The sequence below is a fragment of the Chenopodium album genome, chromosome 27, assembly GCF_948465745.1.
Source record: "Chenopodium album chromosome 27, dcCheAlbu1.1, whole genome shotgun sequence".
Classification (NCBI taxonomy): Eukaryota; Viridiplantae; Streptophyta; class Magnoliopsida; order Caryophyllales; family Amaranthaceae; genus Chenopodium; species Chenopodium album.
The window spans coordinates 29,980,604-30,006,240 of NC_137860.1; the positions used below are offsets into that span (position 1 = coordinate 29,980,604).

The following is a 25,637-nucleotide window of genomic DNA, read 5'->3' on the forward strand; positions in this document are numbered from 1 at the left end:
ATAATGTTAAGGCGAAAACACTTAGAGCATGTTCTCATTGACTGAACTGAACCGAACTGGGATGAACTGAACTGAACTGAAATGATTATTTTACAAGAGAAGGAAATTAGATGCTGAACTGAACTGAACTGAATTTCAACGTATAAGAACAGACCCTTAATGTAGCTGGGTATTTTTTTTTTTTTTGGAAAAGAAACTTATTGTAGGTTTTTAACTCAACTACTCAGACACTCGTTGTATACAAGTTTTTGCTGATTTCAGCCTTAAATTCTTAAATTATTCCAAGAATTATGTTTCCTGAATTCACACTCTAGTATCTGGCATGTAGTCAGTGTCTGTTTAAGAAGGGGAAGGGTGGTCGTTAAGTCAATAAATAGGTCAGAATGGGAAAATACAAAATTTAATCTCAACTTGTTTTCTGCTACTACTTGTAGTATCTGTCTCATATTCTTGACTATGTCCCTGCTTTTTAGTTCATGATATAGTCACATTGGAATTAATAGTTGAATAAGAAATTAATTACAGTAGAACAGTTGAAAAATTAAGTAAAATTACAAAAGAGATTAGACAAGATTATTGCATTATCCTAATTAATAAGCAAAGCAGTTTTTGTCTTCCATATGCTTTGTTTTTTCTTGTTAATAGACTTTTAATTAATTCATGCATTATATTGAATTGGAGCAATAGTACAATAATAATCACTATTGATTTAGAGTTCATAATGTTGACATGTTAAAAAATGAAGTTTTACATAAAAGTACCTTTTGCAATTTATTTAATTTCTCTACTATTAAAAAATTTTGTCTTAGTAAAATTTAGTGAAAAGAAGATGCTTGTATGTTCATGTAGAGCATCATGCATGGTATTATACTCATTTTATTAAAGTAGAAGGAAAATAGTACAAGGGCTACATAATCTTCTCAAATTATTTTTTCATAAATCTGCGTTATCGTATCGAACAGATTATAGTAATCGATGAATTTGATTTACAGTATGGTGAGAGAGATTGTTACACTCATATCCCTAGATTATAGTTGCAATCCTTTCATAAAATAGAAATGTCACATTAGCTTCAACACACTATAAAAGAAAGATTTTTATGGTAAAAAATGTATTATTACCTTTATTTGAAGCACATCTTGGTTATACTTCTAACAACCTTTATGTGAAATCTACTTTTCTTAAATATCGTAATAAAGTGTGTTGCAACTAGAAAAAAATGGAAGAATTATTCTAAATAAAAGGTAGCAACTCTAATTCTACAAGAGAGTATTTATTTATATTGTGGTACCACGGAAAGTGCACTAGTTAATAGTTTAGTGTCACTAATTTTTTCTTTTCTAATTGGATCTGTGGACCAACTTTCCCACTAATCTAAATGATTAAAATGAGGACCACCAAAACAATGATAAATAATTACACACTTAGCTTGTGACACTTCCATTATATTGATCATAGAGGCATTGTTCATATGAAGTATGTTCGTTTATTGTTGCCACTAACAAAAGCAATTTTGTTTCTATCATTATTATGAAGCTTATAAATTTGTGCGACTATGTAGTTGTAATAGGTTTGATTCTTTCCTATTTTATGCTTTAGGACTTAGCGATTGAACTTTTAGTGCATATAGAGTATATACTCTTATTATTCCAAATTAATTGTAACATAGATGAGTCTCATTTTTGTTCTTTTGATGTCTATCGGTCTATTTGATGACCGATAAAAGCAAATATGACTATAACATAATTATTAATATGGAGAATAAAAGTAAATAAGTATTACTACAACATAACTAGCTAGCTCGTTGTTTCAAATATACTTTAGTCTTTTAACACTTTTTGAGGGTCTGTTTCGATTTACTGAAAACAATAGAACTGAACTGAATTAAACTAAAATGAACTGAACTGAAATAAGGCTGCATAGAACATGCGCTAACTTAATAACTTATTGGCTAGATGATTGCACCACAAAAAAATGGTTTTAAGAGAGATGGGTTTTTATGCCAATAGTTCCATTATTTGATTATCTAATTAATAGACCTTTATTCTTTAATCTTTACACTTAGTTCAATCACTTTTAGAGTATAGTAGTTCTTAGGGCCGATGTCAATAATTATTTAAAAAGCCTATTTAAAGCATGATCGCCATTATTGCAACCATCATTGCAAACGGCATAGATTCATAACATTTCAAAAACAATAAAAACACCTCAAAATCCATTTTGTACGACTTTACATTTGATTAAAAGCATATAGTACGTATAAATCTAATTAAAGTAGCACTTTATCAAAAAAAATCTTAGCATCACTTTTGATGTTGGGGGTATATAAGTCCGGCGAAAATCAGATGGTGAATGGGTCATTGTTCCAAACCTGGTTCTTTTCTCATTTGGGTCAAATTATGCACTTCTTGTCTAAGGGCAGCCACATTTATGATTTTAGTATGCTTAAGAAGCTCGTATGTCAATCGATAAATAACGAGTAAAGGTATATCAAAGGATATTTATTGACATGTGAATAGTTTATACGCGCCTTACTTGTCATTTTAGATTATTTATAGAGCATTTAGGTGCGCTAAGTAAAAATGTAGATTCTTATTGTAAGGTTTGCTTTTATGTGTGTGCACGTGTATAAAGGAGGGCAACATAATATTTTTGTATCTAATTTATTTTTAGTGTGAATGCGTGAGATGTGTATGTACTACCTATCTAGAAGCTTCTCACAACTAGCTAGAATAAGCTCAACGTAATGTGCTCGACCAATACTAATCATGGTGTGCGATAAACTATTGTTACTTGTATCAGTTTATCACTACTACATCTTTCCTATTGATTGAATCCATGGACCAACTTCTATCTTACTAAATCAAAGTAAAATAGGACCACCAAAAAAGGGGTAACTATTATGCCATTAATTAAGCAAAGCAATCAATGCTTTATCATTATGCACCTTAAATAGTTGATTCCTAGTTAGTAATAATAAGCAATAGTACTTAATTTTGTAGGAGGGGAACAAGCCTATAAATAAAAGTAATTAAAAGCCAACTAGTCATTACTTATTTAAACCCGTACAATTTTAAAATTGCAATTCGTCATTCTTTCAAAGTGATTGGATTTAAAAGTGACATCGGTCTTCACATGAACTTTATACTCTAAATAACCTCTTATTTGATCATAATATCCTAAAACAATCCCTATGTACTTCAGAGAAATTTAAATTTAAGTTTAAAATCTAGTCTAATAATTTGAATTATTAAGTCAAAGTTGCACGTATACTCAGCCCTAGCCTCAAATTTGTTAGAAGTACTTAGTTTTCACGTAGCTTTGATCACAAATAAATATAGCACCCCTCTTACGTACAAAGGGAGAAATTGATCCTGCATTCATTCAACCCATTAAGCATAGGCCTAAACCCATCATATAGGCAACTGAAGTAATCCCAATCTTTGATCTTTCTCCCATTTTACCTCAAATAATCACTTCTATGAAAGTCATGGCGATATTAACAACACTGGTGTTCTAATAGCTAAGATGGGTGTTTCTATGAGTAACTCGAGCTCATGGTTAGGAAATTCTTCGCGCTACCTTAAGACAAGAAGAGGAAGGTTGGTCGAGATGAAGTCAGTCCAATGGAATACTATGACTCTAAGCATATACCAAGAATGTTAAAGAATTTTTCCCAGGTTCAGGTATTTACTTACTCCATTTGTCTCTTAATAATAAGTCACATTGATTGAAATCATATAAAAAAAACGTTTAGCAAAATACTACTACAGTACTACGCAGTACTCCATAGCTACTATCACTACCAATTTCTTTTTACCAATTGGATGAATCGTGGACCAACTTCCCCACTATATGATTAAAATGAGGACCACCAAGAAATTGGTAAATATTAGTCTAGGCTACTTCAATTCCTTTGATGATATAGCCATTATTCTTAAGTTTATTGCTGCCACTAAGATAAGCAATAATCAAGTGTTATCACTATGCACCTTAATAGTAATTAACTATAGGCTTATAGGCATGTATATAGCTTATTGCAGTTAATGCTTCTTCACAACCACAGTAAACACTGAAAAAACACATTTTGGAAATAAAAGGTGAGGTAATGCATGTTTAAATGTGTTACATACCACTCGCACTAGTATTAGTGACTTGGTTATGATTCATAAAAAATAAAAACTCAAAATCATCCTTAAATTTAGATTACTAGGCCGAATCTCAATTTATTAGAAACTGGCTTGGTTCGGCACCATAATAATTTGGCATAATTTGTTACGAGTTAGCAACACATTGATTAAATTAGATTGGATTAACTTAAAGTTGAAGCAAAATGAATTGTATAGTTGATCCTCCACGATCATCACAAAGTGAGCATGAGCATGCATCCGAGTGTGACCACTTCAATCCCATCACCACTAATATAGTCATACATGATCTTTCTTGTAATTGGATGAAGAAAAGAATGAAAGCAAAAGTCCCATCATAAGATTGATGCCCACGATGGTGTGGACCTTTTATGTAGCAGTAGTCGTCATATTCTAGGAGACTAGGACTCCAAATTGAAGGTATGGCTCTTTTTGTAGCATGTACTCACATGTTATGGCTACCTAGATGATAGGTCGGATGTGTGCCATGCTAGTGAGCCTCGTGATCTAACGGGCCGTAACAGAAATAGGCCAAGAAAAATTTGTGTTATGTCAATCTAAACAAGGTTTGAACATATTCCGTCGTGCTACTTATCATGTTGTGCTAATGGACCCCTTAATAATTTGAAATATATTATTAATTAGTTAAAAATGAGTGGATTGATGATCGAGCCAACCCCTCAGGGTCATTTTGTGCCAACTTGGCCATGCCTAATTCTAGGTACGTCGAACTTATATCATAAAGGTATTCAGGTGCATAAAATATACACCTAATCAAAATATTAATCTTTCTTTCTTTTATTTTTATTTTCTCATCTCCATTTTGTAAAAATGGGTAGTTAGTTATTTACTTAAGATGAACAATTACACAATATAATTGTCCTTATTTTTCAAATGTACTTTTTTTTTTCAGTAACAAGCAAATGTGCATTGTTGTTTAACTGAAATTTGAGATAGATATATCAAAATATAAAATCTAAAAATCGAAAGTGTGACTTTGTATCTGTCACATTTCCACTTGGTCTACTATGACTTAAGTTAACTAATCTTTGGGCCCCCATCTTTGGGCTTCTATAATAATTCCACCTAAAAAATGAAAGCTAAATTTAGAACTCTCAAAAATTAGCAAGACCAAATTTTTGTAGGTCACAAGACTTCAAATGATGAGCATGCAATGCAACTAGAGAGTACACTACAGTTTACATGAGTAAACCAGCTGTAATGCTAGTAATTCACCAGTTTCAGATGTTTAGAATGTGAATGGGGGACCTGTTAGATCAGGTGCAGATTGTCCTGCTAAAATTTATGAAAGAAACAACATGATTTTTGGACACCAATAATTTTGGCTTCTCATAAACATTATTACAGTGGATTTTTGCCGATCAGACCCATCTTTCTTACAACTTTTGTAACGAAGATCATATTTCAAGGAACACAAAATTTTAAATAAAACGGATGTTCAATAAAATGAGCAAAAGTTACACTAAAACGTACAAAAGTTACTTTGACATATATAAGAGTTATTTATGTTTCATTGATAAATTTGACAAAAGTGACACTTAATTTGACAAAAGTGACACTCAGTAAACCGGGTGTATACAAAAGTGGTTGTTCAACGAAACTACCCATTACAAGAAAAATGGGCAATTCATAAGTTTATGTAAGATCATCTTACGAAAGAATTGCTCATATGTTCGAGTAAGTATATATTACACGGATGGCCTAGTGGCCTAAATACGAATCAATAAGATCTATCATGGATTAAATTCTAATTCCAATTCTAAAATATTGGAGTAATCAACAATAAATTACAAAAAAAGATGATTGACACTTACACACATAAAAATTGGGTTGGTAAATAGACTAATAATATTTGTACCCCTTAGTATTTTCACTTGGTTTTCTACAAGTTCACAAAATCAAAAACTAATTTCACCAATTAATCAACAAATTAAAATACATCAATGCGGTGGATAAGGCTGTTGTTGTTGTTGTTGTTGTTGCTGCTGCAGCTGATGCAGCTCTCGTTGTCGCAACTGCTGCTGATGTTGTTGTTGCTGCTGCAGCAGCTGCTGATGTTGCTGGTGCTGCAGCAGCTGCTGATGATGTTGTTGCTGCAGCTGCTGCTGCCGATGAAGCTGCTGTTGCGGGTGCTGTTGTAATTCGTGTTCGTGTTCGTGTTCATAATCATGGTCATCATGGTGACATTCTTCATCTGAATGATCAGAAAAATCACTCATACTATCCTCATCCTCAACACCCTCATCCACTTCCTTCCCCCGCTTCTCTTCTTGATCCCTTACAACTCTCATCTCACCCTCTGGACGCCCAACACCACCCTGCCCGTGTTGTATTGGTAGCGGCCGCAACAACACCTCTGAATGCTGCTGCTGCTGCTGCTGTTGTTCCTGTTTCTGTTTCTGCTTCTGTTGCGGCCGCAACAACACCTCCGGATGCTGCTGCTGCTGCTGCTGTTGTTGCGGCCGCAACATCACCTCTGGATGCTGCTGCATCCGCTCCACTTGCTGCGGCTGCAACCCGGGTTGCAGCCGCAACGAAACATTCTCACCACGACCATGATCATGATCACCACCACCACCGCTGCCGTGGACAGCAGCAGGAATACTCTCCATAGCAATGTGCGTGTTCATATGCATATGCGGCTGCGGCCGATGCGAAGAAGGAGCAACATGACCATCAAGACAAGAAGAACACTTAGCCTCTAACCAAGCTTCAACATCGAAACGTGGGCCATACCCCATTACAGACCTCCCACCACACAATCTCCCAACTAACCCAGCTAAAATACCCAACACCGCAATCACCGCTAACACTCCTATTACGGGCCCCACATGCCCGCTTGGGGCCCGGTAATGGCCCGCCGACTGTTGGTTTATCACCGTCACCGGCGGCCCTTGTTGATTTGTTATGTACCCTGGTGGGGCCGTGCTCGCTTCCATCTTCGCCGCCAAATTTTCAATTGATTATCAACAATTAACCATTAATAGTAGTGATTTACACTACCAAATTAATAAACCCATCAAAAATTTTATGGGATAAGTTTGGTTTTATCAGCTTAATTTGTTGTTTTTCTTCCATTTTTTCTTTTGGGGTTTTTCTTTAAATTGATTATTGGAAATTAAAATGAAGTTTGTAATAATTTGGTGCGAATATGATTGAAGAAGAAAAGGGGGGTTAGAGAAGAGTAAATGGAAACTAGAGAAGTGTCAAAGTCACGATTTCTCCATTGTTGACAACCAGTAAAGAACAATTTTGGGAGGAAAAGAGAGAGAATATTATTGAGAATGTATTTGAGAAATTAATACAATCAACTACTTTTTACACAGCTGTAAGAGAGTATTTATAGCTCACTAAAAGACAAAGGAATAAAATAGTTGTAACTAACTTAACAAACTTAACACACACGAGATCTGGGCTTTTCTATGTGTTGGGCCTGGGCCTGAACCAGGCTATCCTCAACACCCCCCCTCAAGCTAGACTGTGGCTTGAACAGTCCTAGCTTGGACAATAACTCAGAAAATTGAGCAGAAGGCAGAATTTTTGTAAAAACATCTGCAAGCTGAGACTTTGTTGGAAGATAAGTCAACTGAATTAGTCCTTCCATCACTTTTTCTCTAGTGAAGTGGCAGTCGATTTCTATATGCTTTGTCCTCTCGTGAAAAACTGGATTTCTTGCAATATGTAATGCTGACTGGTTGTCACAATGAAGAGTGACAGGTAGTAAATTAGAAACCCCAAGCTCTTGTAGTAGTCTGACCATCCATGTAACTTCAGCAGCAGCACAAGCCATAGCTCTGTATTCAGACTCTGATGATGATTTAGATGTAGTTGCTTGCTTCTTGGACTTCCAACTAATAGGAGAGGAGCCTAGTTGCAAAACATAACCAGTTATACTCTTTCTGCTATCAACACAGGCACCCCAATCCGAATCACTAAATGCTTGAAGTGTCAAAGCATTTGAAGCTTGTAACAGAATTCCTTGCCCTGCTGTATGGTAAACATATCTCAATGTATGTTGCAAAGCTTCCCAATGAGGAACTCTAGGATTTTGCATGAATTGACTCAAATGCTGGACTGTATAAGCAAGATCTGGTCTTGTGTTTGTCAAAAAATTCAGCTTCCCTATCAGACTCCTGTACAAAGAAGCATCAGGTAACAGAACACCATCTCCAGCAGACAACTTCAGATTTTGTGGTAAAGGAGTAACAGCACTTTTGTCAAGAGAAAAATCACATTCTGTCAACAATTCTTGAGTAAACTTCTTCTGAGTCAAGACCACTCCTTCATCAAGATAAGTCACTTCTATTCCAAGAAAGTAGCTGAGCTTCCCTAGATCTTTGATACTGAAAACCCTGTCAAGATGTTGTTTCAGGTCTAGAATAGCTTCTGAGTCATCTCCAGTTAATATTATGTCATCCACATAGATGGCAGCAATAGTAATCTTCCCTTGATTCCTTTTTAAGAACATAGATGCATCACTATGACTCTGCACAAACCCTTTCTTTGCAAGCTCTGTCACTAATTTTGCATACCACTGTCTTGAAGCTTGCTTTAACCCATATAAAGACTTGTTGAGTTTTAAGACTTTTCCCAGAGCACCCTTTAAACCTTCTGGCAGAACCATATAAATCTCCTCATTGAGATCTCCATGCAGAAAAGCATTATTGACATCCAATTGAAACATATCCCAACCTTTACTAGCAGCCAAAGCTATCACACATCTGATTGTAGACATTTTCACAACAGGAGAAAATGTTTCTTCATAATCTATTCCAAACTTCTGTGTATAACCTTTTGCAACAAGTCTTGCCTTGAACCTTTCTATTGTTCCATCTGCTTTCAGCTTTATTTTAAACACCCATTTACATCCTATGGGTTTTTTTCCAGCAGGAAGATCAACCATTTCCCATGTCTGATTCTTTTCTAGTGCATCAATCTCTTTGTTCATGGCCTCAATCCAATCAGAACTTTTAGAAGCTTCTTTATAAGTTTTTGGTTCTTTTAGAGAAGAAGAAAGAACAGCTAATGCCTTTTTAGACTCAGGAATGTTAGAATAACAAACTAGATTACACCAATGAGACAAATTAGCCTTTTTTGAAGACCTAGAAGTCATGCTACAGTCATAATCATTTCTCCAGGCTGGAATCTGTCTAGGCCTTGTAGACTTTCTAATGTCAGTATTTTCATTAGGAACTAACCTTGAAAGAATATCAGAAATCTCAGAAGAACTGGAACTAGAAACAGATTGAGGGGAATAAGGAAGAGTTGAAGAATTTGAAGAAGAAATAGAATTATATTGACTATTAGTGAAATTAGAACTATAATCTGTATCTTCAGTAGAAGAAGTACCTTGAGTAGAAGAATTAGGAGAAGAAGAAGAACTGTTAGTAGGTAACATTCTAGCATTAGGATAACCTTCTGTTATATCCAAAAAAGGATCAATAAAGATATGATCATCATTTTGATTTGGTAAAAAGAATTGGAAAGGAACAGAATCTTTTGTGTTAGAAATATGAAAAGGAAAATTTTGTTCATGAAAGTGGACATCCCTACTTATAGAAATCACATTATTCTCCAAATGCAAAACTTTATAACCTTTTTGAGTGGGTGAGTACCCTATGAAAACACAAGGATCTGCCCTAGGGTCAAACTTAGTTCTTCCAACTTTAGAAGTTGAGACATAACAAAGACAACCAAAAACTCTTAAATGAGAAAGATTAGGAGGCTTTCCATAAAGTTTCTGATATGGAGTTTGATTATTTAAGACTGACAAAGGCATTCTATTTATCAAATGAGCTGCACTTAGAACACACTCCCCCCAATATCTTTGAGGAACTTTAGACTGAAAATAAAGTGCTCTGGCTGTTTCTAGCAAATGTTTGTGTTTTCTTTCTACAATACCATTTTGTTGTGGAGTATCTACACAACTAGACTGATGATGTATACCTTTCCCAGTATATAGATCAACAATTTTACCCTCAGTAAATTCTTTTGCATTATCTGACCTTATACACTTAACAGGACAACCATGTTGTTTTTCAGCAAAAGTAACAAAGTCAAAAAGAATTTGAACAGCATCAGATTTAAAATTGAGCATATGAATCCAAGTCATTCTAGTAAAATCATCAACAATAGTAAGAAACATAGAGCAGCCATTATGAGTTTTGAACCTAAGAGGCCCCCAAATATCAACATGTATTAATTCAAAAGGAGCATGAGTTTTTATTTCACTACATGGAAAAGATAGTCTAGTCTGCCTAGCTTTAGGACAAATTTGACAAATGCTATCACACAAACTTTTATTTTTTATTTCTGGAACAATAAAACCTATTTGTTTAAAAGGAATATGCCCAAGTCTTAAGTGCCAAAGCTTAGCATTATTAGTCTCTGAGCTAGCATAAGTAACTGTATGATTACTTACAGTAGCAGAAGAGTCATCAGAATTGAGAGAGCTAGAATCATCATAAGGAATAGGTTGCACTCTATCACCAGCATGATATAACCCAGATTTCTGTCTACCAAGAACAGTTTCCCTGGTCAAGGAATGATCCTGTATAATACAAGAATCAGAGGTAAACTTAACACTACAATTTAAGTCCTTACAAAGTTTATGAACAGATATTAGGTTGAATTGGAACTCAGGGACATAAAGGACATTTTTAAGAACTATGTTCTGTTCTAAGGTTACTTCTCCTATTTTGGAAACAGACACCTCACTGCCATCAGGAATGGTAATAGTATTATCTCTATCTTGCACAGCAGAAAAAGAATCAAACAGAGACAAATCATAACAAATGTGATCTGTAGCCCCACTATCAATAATCCATCCATGTTTAAAAGCAGAAAAAAGACACATTTTACCTGCAAAATTTGCTGCAGACTTGTGCTCTTCTTTGAAACCAGCTGTATTCACAGAATTTTCTTCCTTGGAATTATCAAGAAAATTCATCAGCTTAGTATACTGTCCCCTTGTAAAAGTTGCTGAGACAAGATCTTCATCATTACAGTTGCTAACACCTTGTTCAGTAGCAAAAGAACCATCACCTTGAACCATATTAGCAAATTTCTTCTGAGTATTAGTCTTATAATCAGGTGGATAACCTTTTAACTTGAAACACCTATCCATAGTATGCCCATTCATTTTGCAGTGATCACAGAAAAACATATTTCTTCCTTTATAACCAGTAGTATTGCCTCTTCCTTGAAAATTTCCTTTGAAACCATAAGACTGAGAACCATAAGACTGAGAGTGGTTATTCTGACCAAATCTGCCACTTGATTGAAAATTGTTTGTCTGAAAATTAGACCTATCATTGAACCTTCTTTTATCTGCTGCAAAAGCAAAAGCCTCAGAAGAAGTTCCAACAGAACCACTGTCACTGATTTGTTTGTGTTTCTGTTCTTGCAGTAGCATCCTATATGCCAAAGGTAGAGTAGGAAGAGGTTGCATCATTAGAATATTACTTCTGACTTGTTTGTATTCATCCTTTAACTTCATGAGAAATTGTAACAACCTATAATCCTGCTGAATCTTCAAAAACTTCCCAGTGACATTACAAGTACATCCATTACAGGTGCAAACAGGAATAGGGTTAACATCATCAAGCTGATCCCAAAGAACTTTAATCTTTGCAAAAAATTCAGCTATTTCTTCAGTTCCTTGATGAACTGCAGAAATTTCCTCTTGAATCCCATATAACTCAGTGGAAGAAACTTGACCATATCTCTCTTCCAAATCTTTCCACATTTCTCTTGCAGTTTTATAGAAAAAGACACTCTTCTTGGTCACAGGTCCTAAGACACCCAAAATCCATCCTATTACAAGATCATTGCATCTGACCCATGCCTTATATGTATCACTCCCAGAAGTAGGAACAGATAAAGTTCCATCAACAAAACTCAACTTATTTTTAGTTGACAACCCAATTACCATTGATCTTTTCCAGGAAGAATAATTGTCACCATCAAAAACTTCAGAAATGAACTTATGCATACTATTATCAGAAGGATGTATATAGTAAATTGTGCTTGGATCTTGAGTAAGTTCAAGAACCCTAGAATTATCAGAATCCATTGAACCCATTTTAAAACAACAATCAATCAATTCAAAGAACAGCTCTCAAACTTCAAAGAAAATCAGAAATCAGAAACAAATCCAAGAATCAAACAGCAGAAATCCTTCAAACAATCAAATATTCAATCAATCTATAAACCCAGACGATCTGAAACAACCCAGATTCTTCTACAATACTTCAAGCTTCAGAATACTCAACAAAACAGAAGATCAATCAATCGATTGAATCAAAAAATCCAGAGAATAATTCCAAAAAAAAACTTCAACCTCAATCCACCAATTCAATGAACACAAGCTAAGAATCACAAAATCAGAATCAAAAATAATCGAAGAAAGTAGAACAATCAAACCAGATGAAACTCGACGAAAATCGCAGCGAAAAAAAACTTCAGAATCCCAACATCGATCGCTCTGATACCATGTCAAAGTCACGATTTCTCCATTGTTGACAACCAGTAAAGAACAATTTTGGGAGGAAAAGAGAGAGAATATTATTGAGAATGTATTTGAGAAATTAATACAATCAACTACTTTTTACACAGCTGTAAGAGAGTATTTATAGCTCACTAAAAGACAAAGGAATAAAATAGTTGTAACTAACTTAACAAACTTAACACACACGAGATCTGGGCTTTTCTATGTGTTGGGCCTGGGCCTGAACCAGGCTATCCTCAACAAGAAGAAAGTAGAGAGTTGCAGAACACAGTTTTACAAATGGGAAAGGAAGAGTGAGTGACTCGTAAAGTGGCTAATTCGACTTCAAAAGGAAAGGGAAGGAAGATGGGGTAAGCAAAGGAAATACTACTACCCTTTTTCATACCTTAGGTTTTTACAGATGGGATTTTCTTTTTTTGGACTGGGCCTTTATCATTATTAAGTCTTGTCGTGTCGAGCTCGTGGTCATGTGTGAGGGGTATCTTAGATTCTTGGGTGGTTATTGCTTCTCTCTAAGTTTTAAAGATCGATCGATTCTTATCATTTGCCCTTGTAGTAAGAACTTATTAGTTTGGATTTAGCAAGACTGTTAAGTAAAAATAAGTTGAGGCATGTCACATCTATGAGAAAATTATACTCGTATGCGAACACTGACTTGACCCACTTGTTTAATGGACTCGATGTGTTTACCCATTATGAAAAAGAGGGTTGAAAATATCCACCATTAGCAATGTCGATTGGAGCTTGATTTGAATAATGTAGCAAGTTAGCAACAAATTAATAGTATTGAGTACGAAATAAGAGTGTAAATTGTACAAGTATAACAAAATTGGGTCACTATATTGCAAAAGTATCACCTGACCTTCAATTTCTACAAGTATAACCTGTTACACTTGTGGGGACTCCATACTAGTAATGCCAAATTCAAGTATCATCCTCTGTCAACTATTAAATGTTCTTTGCCTACCTTACTAATCTTAACTGTTGTATACTCTCATTTTTCGAGCATCCGATGTTGCTTCTTCCTCTTTGGTGGGTATGAGTGTCTCTAAACTTAAACATGTTTATGTTGAACCGGAAAATCCTTCTAACAAATTAAACTAAGTCATATCTCAAATCATACGGGTTCACGTTAGAACCATATGTATGTGCTTTTCACCTTTCGAAACACATACCATACATGAATTTGATCATATAAATATTTCATATATAAAGATGTTTCAATAAGTATAGTCTAGACACGTTATGCTGGATAAGTTTAGTCTAGACATGGAATTATAATCACAAAGTAGATTATATGGTTTTTTTCACAAGAGAAACATCTATTTGAGACATGTAACGTTACTAATTGAGTAATAATTTTAGTAATGCGATGAGCTTTCCGAAAAACACCTTTAGCTAGTCTTTCTTTTGGATCGATCGGGAGGAACAAGAACATACTCAACCTCATCAGAGACGTGCCTAAATTTAAGTATATGTGTACATAAAGTTTATTACTATTTCTAGGTTATAAAGAAAGAAAGAGCCCAAAACATGAATAATTGCCAACCGCACTAATATTTGAACCAAGAGAGGTGCATAGGTCCCAAACACTGATCTAAGCATAACTAAATTATTTCCACCCATAATTCTTTGCTTTATTATAAGTCAAAAAAGTTGCAACTTTATGTGCTGAAATCGAGCTCATCACCTCAACCTTTTCTTCCTTTTTATTTTTTTAGGGTTTCTTTAGTTAGTCAAGTTTCTTTTATTTGATCTATCATTAATGGGAGTCATATTTAATTTGGCTAGATTACATATTATAACAAGTAAATTAAATTAGGATAAACTATAGAGGAGAAAGGCCCATGTTTTAGAGAAGGTTAATTAATCATATGGATTCTTTAGCAAATAATATTAAACCAGTCGGACAATTATTTAAAAAATATATACCAAACCCAACCAATAGACAGAAAAAACACCTATTTGATAAATGTTTATAATTTTATGATTACTGGTTTATCTACCTCTTTTTTCCTTACAATAAACTAGATTATGTGTAGACCTGACAAAATTGACCCATATTTGATACCCAACCCGGAAACCCGAATACCCACTCCGAAATCCAAATTTTACCTGAAATCATTGTTTCACCTAGATTCATACCTAACCTGCTTGTCCGACCTATTAATTTATTAAAATAAGCATATTGTTAATAAACTTATAAATGCCCTAGCCCAACCCTAAATGACTTGACCCGAACCTGTCCAAATGATCCTATTGCAACCTCTAATCACGACTCGAAATCGATCATAAACCAAACCCGAACCCCACCTGCTCACATTTAGACATTCACTCCAATCTTCTACGCCATAGACAAGGGGTGAAAATGGAGGTTCAAGAATAAAACACCATAGACAAGAATCTGACAAAATGCAGGCTGAGAAAAAAGAGGAAAATAATACAAGTAAATAAGCATGGAAAAGCCAAGCATGAGTAAGACAAGGGTTAGAGAAATCGAGATGTCTTTGTTTATGTTTATTGTTTATTAGTACACAACTACACACTACCAAGTCGTTGGTCTCAAGTAGCTTTGCTTTTTACGCACTCCTTTTTAGCCCAATTAACCTATGTTTTGCCGGCTTCTTTTTTTCTTTTAGCTCGAATATTTAGCTAATTCTTGCCATTTCTTAGGGGGGAAAATATACCTTTTTCAGACATTTGGTGAATGATGGTTCAATCAACCCAAGAAAAAATAAATAAATTTACTTTAAGGAGTATGTCTTTGTTTAAGTAATGGTAGATTTTCAAGACCGATGTGAAAAAAATAAATACCTTAGATTTTCAAGACCGATGTGAAAAATTTAAGTAATGGTAGAGAATGCATCTCAGGGACATTAAAATTTAGTATACACTCATTATTAGTTGGTTACATAAGGCCCAAAATAATCTTGAATCAATAACAAAGGTTGTTCATACTTCATAACCAATTAGTTAAAAGACAAACCAGATGTATAGTTCCAACCTCTCAAATGGCATTCTAGAGTCTCATGAGGTCTATGAAAAGCACATTAACCTTTGAAAAAAGACATTTGGTTATGAGCACGCCTTTTGTTATGAAAGGGAACCATATAAAATGTTACGCTTACTATATATTATGTGTAACAATCATACTTACCTACACATTATTTCATTGGGTGTTACAGTTGCTCTGTATACTTGGGTTTATCAAACGACAATCACATATCAATTGATGAATCACCTACGTTTTGCACAACTCAATTGGAATGTGAAAGATTACATTATTCAAGTTAATAAAACTCCAATTAGCAATACATAACATAACCTAATTGACTAATTGTCCTAATATACAATCTTAGCACTTACTTCATGGAGGAATTGAAATTTTATTAGATGCTCAAAGGTCATATATGTCAGAAGTTTTTGTCAACCAAATAGCCAATATTTTGTCTTAGCATATGCAATCGCCATCAAATAAGACAAGGTCAAAAGGACCACCTGCGCATTTGTCCAACAAGTCAAGCACCGACGTACTCTTTTTGCATTGCTCCTTAGCTTGAATAATTAGCCTGCATTTAAAGATGAGAACACCATGAATATGATAGTATGATTGATTGTGATGTGAATAAATTTTTTGACTTAGACATTATATATATGTGGTTTTTGTATGATATTTAACCTCATAAATTCACTTGTGAATTTGATCCAATTGGACATATAAATGGTATAATGAGTTGTCTAGTTGAACATTTTAAGCAAGATCATGACACTTCATTGGCATGGATACTTCGAATGCATGTATGTAATTACAGGATTTTATTAGATATTAGTATTTCTTTAATTTCACTAGTACATATATGATATATTGTTGATTGCTATATTTGTACAAGTGATCCACAAATACAATCTCTAGCTAAGTTTTACTAATATAAGGTATGGTATTATATACATCATCAAAATTCAATTGTGACTGTCAAACTAATGCGTAATAACTATCTCATGATACATTTGAGCAATACTTGTACCAACTTATTTTAGCAAATTGATTGTTTTTTTTTTTTTTTACATGATCTGATCTTAAAAATTATCACATTTAACTAAAACCCCAGTAAGATTTTATAAGTTGTGAAAATGAATTCTACAAGGCAATTGAATTAACCAATTCCCACAAAAAATTAAAAGAAAAAAAAAATTAAAAGAAAAAAATGGCCCATGCAGGGGTCGAACCTGCGACCTTGGCGTTATTAGCACCACGCTCTAACCAACTGAGCTAATGGGCCAGGTTGTTAGGTAATTGAACATTTATATATTATTCTCTAATGTTCCCACTTTCTTGCTAAATCTTTGAAAGTAATTTCCATATGGGAATATAATTGTGACAGAAATCAGATTCCATAACAAAAAAAATTAACATAAGATGTACGAGTAATTAAAGAAGAATAATGTAATGCATGTGAATATTAATTGATAAATTGAGCAAATTATAAAGGATTGAAATAATATTGCCTCTTTGATGACTTAACATGACCTAGAATTTGCTGAGCTTCATGTATATTGAGATTTTAGATTTTTGGCCTTGATAAAATGCTTGAGGTTTATCTAAATTCTTCGTTTGTGGATCGGAGATAGAATGCGAAATTTAATACATTATATATTTTTTTTTTACACTCTTTCTCAACAGGGTTGACTCGTGCCCTTATTTATATGTTTCTATTTATATGGCATAATCATTCAATTATGATGACGAAACTACTGAAACTAACTAGTATTCGACCTATATCATTATCCTTTGATTTTCAGCTTCTAGTTTGATGCTAGATATTAGTTAGGCTATTGATCTTGGACTCTTGGTTATGGCTTAAAGCAACTCAAAGTACAAATGTACTAACGTCTTTCCACTGCCACTCGAAATTCGTCTTAATATTCGACCAAAAAACATTTCAAACCTCCTTTACCATTAATCAAGCATATGGTACATAACAAGCAACAACACAAAGAATTAAAGCAAAGAGAAAGAATGCGAAATCTTATTATCAAGTAATGTCAATCAGCCCTAGAGAAGTTCTTCAAGAACCCTGTCTTACAAAATGTGTTACATATTTAAACTTTGTTTTCATTTTTTTTGTTCTTTTTCTTTTTTCATCATTGTATAGTAATCTCAACATACTCGACTAATAAATGGACTTCTTAGCAAACAAAAGAATGAACCAAAAACCCAATTACACATCATTGTTGTCTATGTTTCACCCAACAGGTGAGCTTGGAGTCGAGGAAGTTAAAATTGGTTTCCCTCGTCCCATAGTGAAGCCTCTAGTCCCATCAGGCATTCGCGGTCCCTTGTTGATTAGCTTAGTTGTTAATGTATCACATTGCGAGACACCAATTGAATGTGTAGGTGAAGAAAGCAAGCCGCGGTCATTTAGACTTTGAACAGCTCGTCCTTTGGTTTTAGCACGCCCACGTGGTGATGCCAATTTTTTTGTGACACCAGAACTTTCTTCACCCTACAACCAGAGTATGCAACTAATCATCATGTAATGCAAATATTACTCGATTTTCTATCTAATACAATAGTTGTTACCGTGTCTGGTTAGGTTCTGTTCTCCTCACCTTATTTAAATAAGTTTCAGCATATATAAGCAATTTTTAGCCAAAATAAGTTAAGTTCAGTACAAATAAACGGAGAACATAACAGAACAGAACAGAACCTCAGTAGTTTAGTTGTCGCGTACTTATAATGATCTTATCAAAATCTATTACTAGTAGAGGAATCATGCATTATTACTTACAAGACTGTTATCTCTAACCAATTCTGAACCATTTGGTTGGGAGATTTCTTTAGGCGATTCACCGTGAGTTGATTCATCATCATCAGTAAGCAAATCAAAGTCTGATTTTCTGGTCTTCAGGATAGATTTTGGCTGCCATTTCATGTTCAGAAATTGCATAGTAAGATATAATATATTTGCAAGATTTGAGAGCAAATAATAGTGTTGAAGCTGTTGATCAGCATATATACCGTGCGCCTTTGCATGACTCTAACTCGCATTCCTTTCCTCCAATCTCTTTCGTCATTCAACTTTTCAGCCTGTAGGTGTACATCAGAAAATTAGTATGCAAGGCAGAATGAAATAGGTTGTTACATACACTATAAACAAACATATACCGCTTTTTCTGCAAATTCGGCACTCTCATACTCCACAAGTGCATGAAGCTGTCAACACAAACACAAAAGTCATATACATAGCCATCCTTATATATCAATAATATCTTGGATTAAGCGCGTTTAGCTAAGTAGTTCTCTACCTTGTTACTGATGATAATAGCTTCATTTTTGGACCGAGAAGGATTAGCTTCCGGGGGATGGCATAGCCTGATGGCCTTCACACTGCTTATGCAAAAATCAAAGAACCATTATGTGTGTACTAGTACTAAACATTGCCAGTAAAAACGTAGCAAGATTAACACATAATATAGCTTGGTACTGACCTGCCAACTACACTAAATATTTTCTCAAGGTTCTGATATGAATGATCATCAGGCAAATTCTCAACCATTACAGTACGACACTGCAAAATTAAACCCCGAATCATAAGTTTCATACACCATAAGGTCTAAGATTTGATACGTAACTAGAAAGTTTATCGAGTCCTTTGCTAAGGAGCGAAGATTCAGAAAAACAGAACTGCTATAATAGAAAAAATAATTATGTTCTAGACTCTTTACGAGCATGGAATACATGTCGAATTAATCGTTCAAATTGGATGCAGCTATTGACAATCATATGATTCATATATACAGGGAGAAATATACAATTAGTACCTGAAGCTCATCTCTGTAACTTTCTGTAAAGGGACTTCTTCTTTTGACCTTCTTGTTTTCCTTACTTACAACCTTAGAAAAGTTGCCGTATTAATAAACACCCAACCCAAAAATCATTAGTAAATGCACAAAATTTAAAGAAATACTGGATAAAATACTCTTGTACAATTGATTTTCTTAGATTGATTACATGAAAACAGAACTGAGTGAAGAGAGATCAGGACTAACAAGTTTCGTAGATGAGCGAAGTGCTTGGACGAGCATTTGGTGGTCGGTAACAAGGGCTTTAATCTTCTTCATTGATGCAATGACAGGAATAGGAACTACATACACCACATAACACATGAATGACAGTAAGAAGGCCTTTTCTTGGGAAAAAAAACAGGACTGATTTTGTTTATTGGTGCTTACCGTAACCTTCAGGATCTTTGCTTACATGTTTTGCCATTGTATCATTTGCCATCAAACTCAAATCACTGAATAGGTATTCCACCTGCAACATTTAAACGAAAACACAAATCGATCATGCTTTCTTTTAACTCTCAATCTTTGTTACCACAACAGTGCAAGTGAACCAGCAAAATAGCAAAATCTAGTAATGTGGTGCAATTCATTACATATGTTTAAGAAAAAACACTAATTTCAGTAGAATAAGAAAAACCAGCACTATCACATTTCCACAGGAGTTAATATGTATAACAATCAAAGGTACATAGGTAAACAAAAAAAATGAAATACTAAACATAAAACTTGTAAGTTTTATATACCAATGCAATATAATCATCAATATTCCACCATTTAAAAACTTACAAGTTTTATGTACCAATGCAATATAATCATCAATATTCCACCATTTAAAAACTTATGCATAACCTTAGACAATACTATCGCCAAATGCATCATTCATGATAAAATTAATTTCCATGAAAAATCATAACACATGAATATGTGTTGTATGTACAAATTATTTTATTCATCCCTAACAATGAATAAACAACAAGGTTATAAGAAAAACAAAAACGTAACACTCACTATATAAATTGAGCAATGTAGATGATCAACATAAATCAACGTATGATGTAAACACTCAAAGGAAGGATTTATTATATTAAAAACAATACAAAATTAATTCTAACCTGTTTGACGATCTTTTGTTGTAGATCATCATTGAGGGAGTTCGACCGTGACAAGCTAGATGGAGATTGGGAAGTTGGAGAATTGGAGAAGTGGTTGGACGGGTGTACCGGACTCAAATCGTTACCATTACTGTTGTTATTATTATTGTTATTGTTATTATTACTGTTACTAATATTGTTACGAGGGGAAGGAGGGGGCGAAGGACTAACATAGTACCAATCCGTAGACGGGGATCCCATAACATGATCCCCGTCTTGCAAAAATTGCACACACGGGTAAAAATACCCCGTTGATAAAATTTGATGATTGCCATAACTACTACTAGTAGTGTATGACCTTGGCACAAATTCCGCCGCTTGTGCATTGAATTTGAACCCTCCTCCACCTCCACCTCCGCCTCCTCCTCCACCACGTCCGTTATCTTTGTTACTATCACTACTGATACTAACACTTCCTCCGTCACTTATTATTTCTTTTTCCGTCCTCTTCATTTGCTCTTGTGCCATTCTAACTCCGTCCTCACAACTTTTTTGTGTTATTAAGGGCTTTTTTCTCTAATTCCTAATGAAAGATCAAATAATGCACGTACAAAATTTGTTAGATGTTTTTTACTCTAACATATTTCCGTGCTCTTGATCTTAACTATTGTTACGAGGGAGTAATAGTTCGGGACCATACAATAATTTTTCGATCTAGAGGGAGTGGTGGTAACATCCGGATGTCCATAAGTTTAGTAACAGCAATTTCGACATTTCATCCACGTTTTTAGTCCGATTTCTAAGCATCTGTCATCTATTAGTTCCCTTACATTCTTTGTGTGTTTCCTCACACACAAACCCCCGTAACTCTTGCCTAATGAGTATTTTTTACCACTCATTTTCAACCTTCTATTTTCATTTTCATTATTGCTATTTTTTTTTTAATATCTATCATTTATCAATAAATTCCACTAATAAAACCAATTTCTATCACTCTAAATGAAAATCATACTAAAGGAAATTCTTGACTAAAAACAAATTAACAATAATACAAATTTCTACTCATAATAAACTTTAGACATTTTTTGTGTTTCATAACTTTTCTCACCTATCAATGTAGGCAAAGTTTTATGTTATGATAAATTAGAAAAATAATTTTTACCGGAGTTTTTGTTAGATCATTCCATTATGTTTAATTTATATGATATGATTAATATAGAGCTAAACATATAGACAAATATAGACTTTTTATTTCTATTCAAAAAAATATATAAACTTTTTATTTAATCCATACATTGGAGACACAAGTGGTGTATTAAATCCAATTGAAAAAAAAAAATAATAGACGATGGAAAGGTTGAGAAAAAATAAATAATTAAGTCACCGAGAAATTTCATTTTATACTCCATCCACCCTTCTATTATTATTATTTTTATTATTTTTGTTTGAAAAACACCCTTCTAATTTTAAGATATTTTATAATGTTATTAAATTTGAAAAATTTTAAGTACATCACACGTGTCAACTGTCAAGTACACCAATCCATATATGTAAATGTATATCTAATATGATACATAATGAAGGGAGATATTATATGTTTAGTTGATTGATTTGCCTAAGGGCTAAGGTTTTACCATGGGTATATATTCTAGAAATTTGGTGATTTAAAAAAGGGAGATCTTATATGTTTAGTAGACATATTCGTTTGATTGGATGTGTATTTGATTGTAGATATTCTTAGACCATCAATTAACCATATGTCTATGTATTTATTCTTTTGAAAAAAAATATGTACTGCACACTTTGATTTCAATGGCTATAATCTCATCAATACTCCATAATCACCCCTCTACAACTTGATACATTACGCTTGGACGAGAACACTCCTACACCTTTAAACCTTTTATATCCATCCATTTGTATCCAAATTCTATCGAGAAAATACAAGTTGAACTTCATGATAAGCAAAAAAGTGTTTATCTAGTGACATGTCTGAAAAAAATTAAACGTGTCAAACGTTGATTTATTTACGAAAAGATCGTGTTGATTGTGATATTTTGTTGATTTATTTACAAAATGTCACTAGATAGACACTTTTTGTTTAGCAAGAAGATTAACTGGAGCTCTTTCAATTCTGTCCCACTAATGTAAGTACTGTAGTATACTGTAAGCCATTCAAGATTGGTGAAGATGGTGGGTCTGAGAATTTCAATTTTATGAATTTGAAGTTACAAATTCGAGCTTTACCATCTACTTATGTTTAGGTATAGGAATCCCCTTATTTCTTCCCTTGTTGGTTCAATAGGCCGGATACGTTTCCTTTCATAAAAATAAAACATTAAATTAAACTAGAAGATAATAGATTCTACATAGGCAAAGAACATAACGAAATGGGCCAATTGATAAACTCATAATAATGCATGTAATGAGTTTATGAGTCCAACTACCTGAATGATATCTTAGTGAACAATTCATTCATTGTATTGTTAATAGAAAACCCATGACTAAATAAAATCGTAAATGCAAGAAAAATCAATTTGAGAAGTATAGTGACTATAAATTCCATCATTTTCATTCACATGTTTCACTCTTATTAATTATTGTATTAATGGCCCCTTATTATCTTATATATTTGTGGGGTCATTGTATCTTGTCTCAAAGATTCTCCAACCTCCTACTACCCATCATTAAGCTTTGTGATTGTGATTGGTTTGTCTTGCATGATTCATTCTTACCGTTTTATATCCTTAGTTAGGTGTAGTAACTATTACAATTACGTATACTATTGAAGAATTGGAAAAGTTGTTAAAACTCTACAACGTTTCTTGATTAGATTTCCGTACATATCTCTACGTAACCTAAGTGGATAGGGAGGGTATTGGATATATATTTATAGGTCCGTAACTATGGAGTATTAATTATAAGTACGAAGTATAATGGGTATTTCTGTATAATTATGTCATATTTTTTATTGTGAGATGCTGAATTGCTGATATGTTAAGTCTTGTAAAATTAACTCTAGAGACTATAAGGATTAAGGAATTGATGGATGAGAGAAAAGCCCACAAACTTAGATCAAGTGAAGTTTCATCTTCAATCAATTAGCTCGGCAATGAAAGAAGTACCCAATTTGATTCAACCTAAAAGTTACATACTCTTCATTTTCTATATGAGATAGATAGCATACTCGATCACACTTGCATCATAATCGTGATTCTAAGGATTTGAACTTTGAACATACTATAAAGTTTACTACCAAAATAATTAAGATACGTAAAAATACATAGCTTCAAGCTATGAGTTCTTTATTTGCATAATTAGGATAGAAGCATCAGAATTTAATTAATTATCAAGGGTTGATTCATGAAACATCCCCCGGATGCTCTTAGGTAGACAATGATGTTACTTGTCAATTACTTTATAAAATAATAATGCCTTTTAAGACATGCTTTTTCATTCCTCTTCTTTACGTGTAGCTTTTATGATGGATGATTTATTTTCTATGAGATCTATTAAATATTACTAAAAGGTATAATAGTCAAAATTAGATTGCTTTGTCTTTGGTGGTATATTGGTGTCATAACGTAAACTTCTTATTTAAATTTTAGTATATAGGAGTATTTTTTTATTTTTTTTTGAAAGCAAATTTTAGTATATATTATACACTTGATTACTTGAAGTCTTGAATATAATCAAATTATTATGGCCTCCATTGCTCCACACAATAGACTAAAAAAAAAAAAGAGATTATGATTAGATCAATTTTTAAAAATTTCATAAGTTCAGAATGTTCTCATATTTTTCGGCTAATGACTCAAACGAATGTCTTGAACTCCATAGTAAGGAGATTTGAAGTTTTCATATTGAATGATAACAATAGTACTTAATTTAAATATTGATTTAATTTCAAATCTAATTTTACTTAAAAATGGTATAATTTTTTTTTTGGAGATGGTTCAAAATTATAAATGTGATTTTATTTATAAACAATTTATAATTTCTATATAATGTAGTGGCAAATTATAATTATAAATATGATTTAGAAACGGTTTCAATATTCACAATGTAGTGGCCAATTATAATTATAAATATGATTTAATTTACAAATGATTTAAAATTTCATAAGGTAGAGAAAGCAATTATGGAAATTAATATACAGCCTTCCAATACAAGTTAAACTTGTATGCATCATGGGGTTGGTGGCTATTCAAAAGGTATAGAGAATCCGATCCACTCAATGCAAATTTCAGCCCTCCAACACAAGGAAGGAATTTAGCATATTGACTAACTAGACTTTCTAAATTCTAACTGTCTTTTAACAAAATATGCTAGTGTCTTGTGTAGCACCTAAATATTAAGATTTGTATACTATTATCACATCAATCCCTAGTCCCACAGCACATGTTATTCACACGCTAATATTCTTATAGAACGAGATACAAATAGTGTCCTATGTCCATATGATATGGGCAACTATCGAGTATTAAGTAAATTTTTTTTCAATTTCACCCTTAAATAGTCTAATGCATGTGATGTACTCCGTCCACATATCATTGATTATGCTATGCGTGTAGCCATATAGCCAATATGGAGGGTTTAGTGAATTTTTTTAGGTCTGCCCCCTAATTAGTCTTACATTTTAAGTACGGAGTACTATTTAATTAATTATATGGGTTACCTAAAAGTCTTACTCCTTTGAAGATACTACTAGCAAACAATTGGGATTCTATCTAACTCAAATTTTAAAAAAATACAGGTGTCAACTGTATATAGTCAACCTTTAAAAATCGTCCAATTCTATTCAACCTATTTCACGCCAATAAGTGCACTATCACGCATCATGGTCCTCATGGCAATCTCCTATTGGCTAGAACACCTTTTTTATCAACTAGAATTGACATCAACCAATATACCATTGCTCAGAATATCTGACATAATCCATAGAAAACTATCTAGATCCCATTTTGAGTAATTAATTCTGTAAACTAACATATTACTGTTAATTTACGCGGAAAATATAAC

The 25,637-nt window shown here is 33.5% G+C and overlaps 2 protein-coding genes and 1 non-coding gene across 3 annotated transcripts; all 3 read right to left on the reverse strand.

The window, feature by feature from the left end:
- Positions 1-5,744: 5,744 nt before the first annotated feature.
- LOC145621303 (uncharacterized) lies at positions 5,745-7,285 on the reverse strand. Its single transcript, XM_081676045.1, has one exon. The coding sequence runs from the start codon at positions 7,106-7,108 to the stop codon at positions 6,110-6,112; it is 999 nt and encodes a 332-aa protein (XP_081532171.1). The 5' UTR covers positions 7,109-7,285; the 3' UTR covers positions 5,745-6,109.
- Positions 7,286-16,884: 9,599 nt separating this feature from the next.
- TRNAI-AAU (transfer RNA isoleucine (anticodon AAU)) lies at positions 16,885-16,958 on the reverse strand. The gene has a single exon. It is a non-coding gene; the product is annotated as a tRNA-Ile (tRNA).
- A 962-nt stretch (positions 16,959-17,920) lies between these two features.
- On the reverse strand, positions 17,921-21,143 carry LOC145621514 (la-related protein 6C-like). Its single transcript, XM_081676246.1, has 10 exons — positions 20,637-21,143; positions 19,912-19,993; positions 19,729-19,823; positions 19,501-19,572; positions 19,168-19,247; positions 18,985-19,066; positions 18,845-18,892; positions 18,698-18,766; positions 18,456-18,599; positions 17,921-18,182 (listed from the first exon to the last, which is right to left on the reverse strand). Exons 1-10 carry the CDS (start codon positions 21,141-21,143, stop codon positions 17,922-17,924), a joined length of 1,440 nt encoding a protein of 479 aa, XP_081532372.1. The 3' UTR covers position 17,921.
- Positions 21,144-25,637: the final 4,494 nt, after the last annotated feature.

Bases quoted from the DNA above. Each gene is read 5' to 3' on its own strand.
- LOC145621514 (XM_081676246.1), bottom strand. From the start codon at position 21,143: ATGGCACAAGAGCAAATGAAGAGGACGGAAAAAGAAATAATAAGTGAC. The intron at 19,067-19,167 runs GTCAGTACCAAG...TTGCATAAGCAG, and splicing joins ATATTTAGTGTAGTTGGCAG to TGTGAAGGCCATCAGGCTAT. The intron at 18,600-18,697 runs GTATATATGCTG...ATGAAATGGCAG, and splicing joins GAGTCATGCAAAGGCGCACG to CCAAAATCTATCCTGAAGAC.
- LOC145621303 (XM_081676045.1), bottom strand. From the start codon at position 7,108: ATGGAAGCGAGCACGGCCCCACCAGGGTACATAACAAATCAACAAGGG.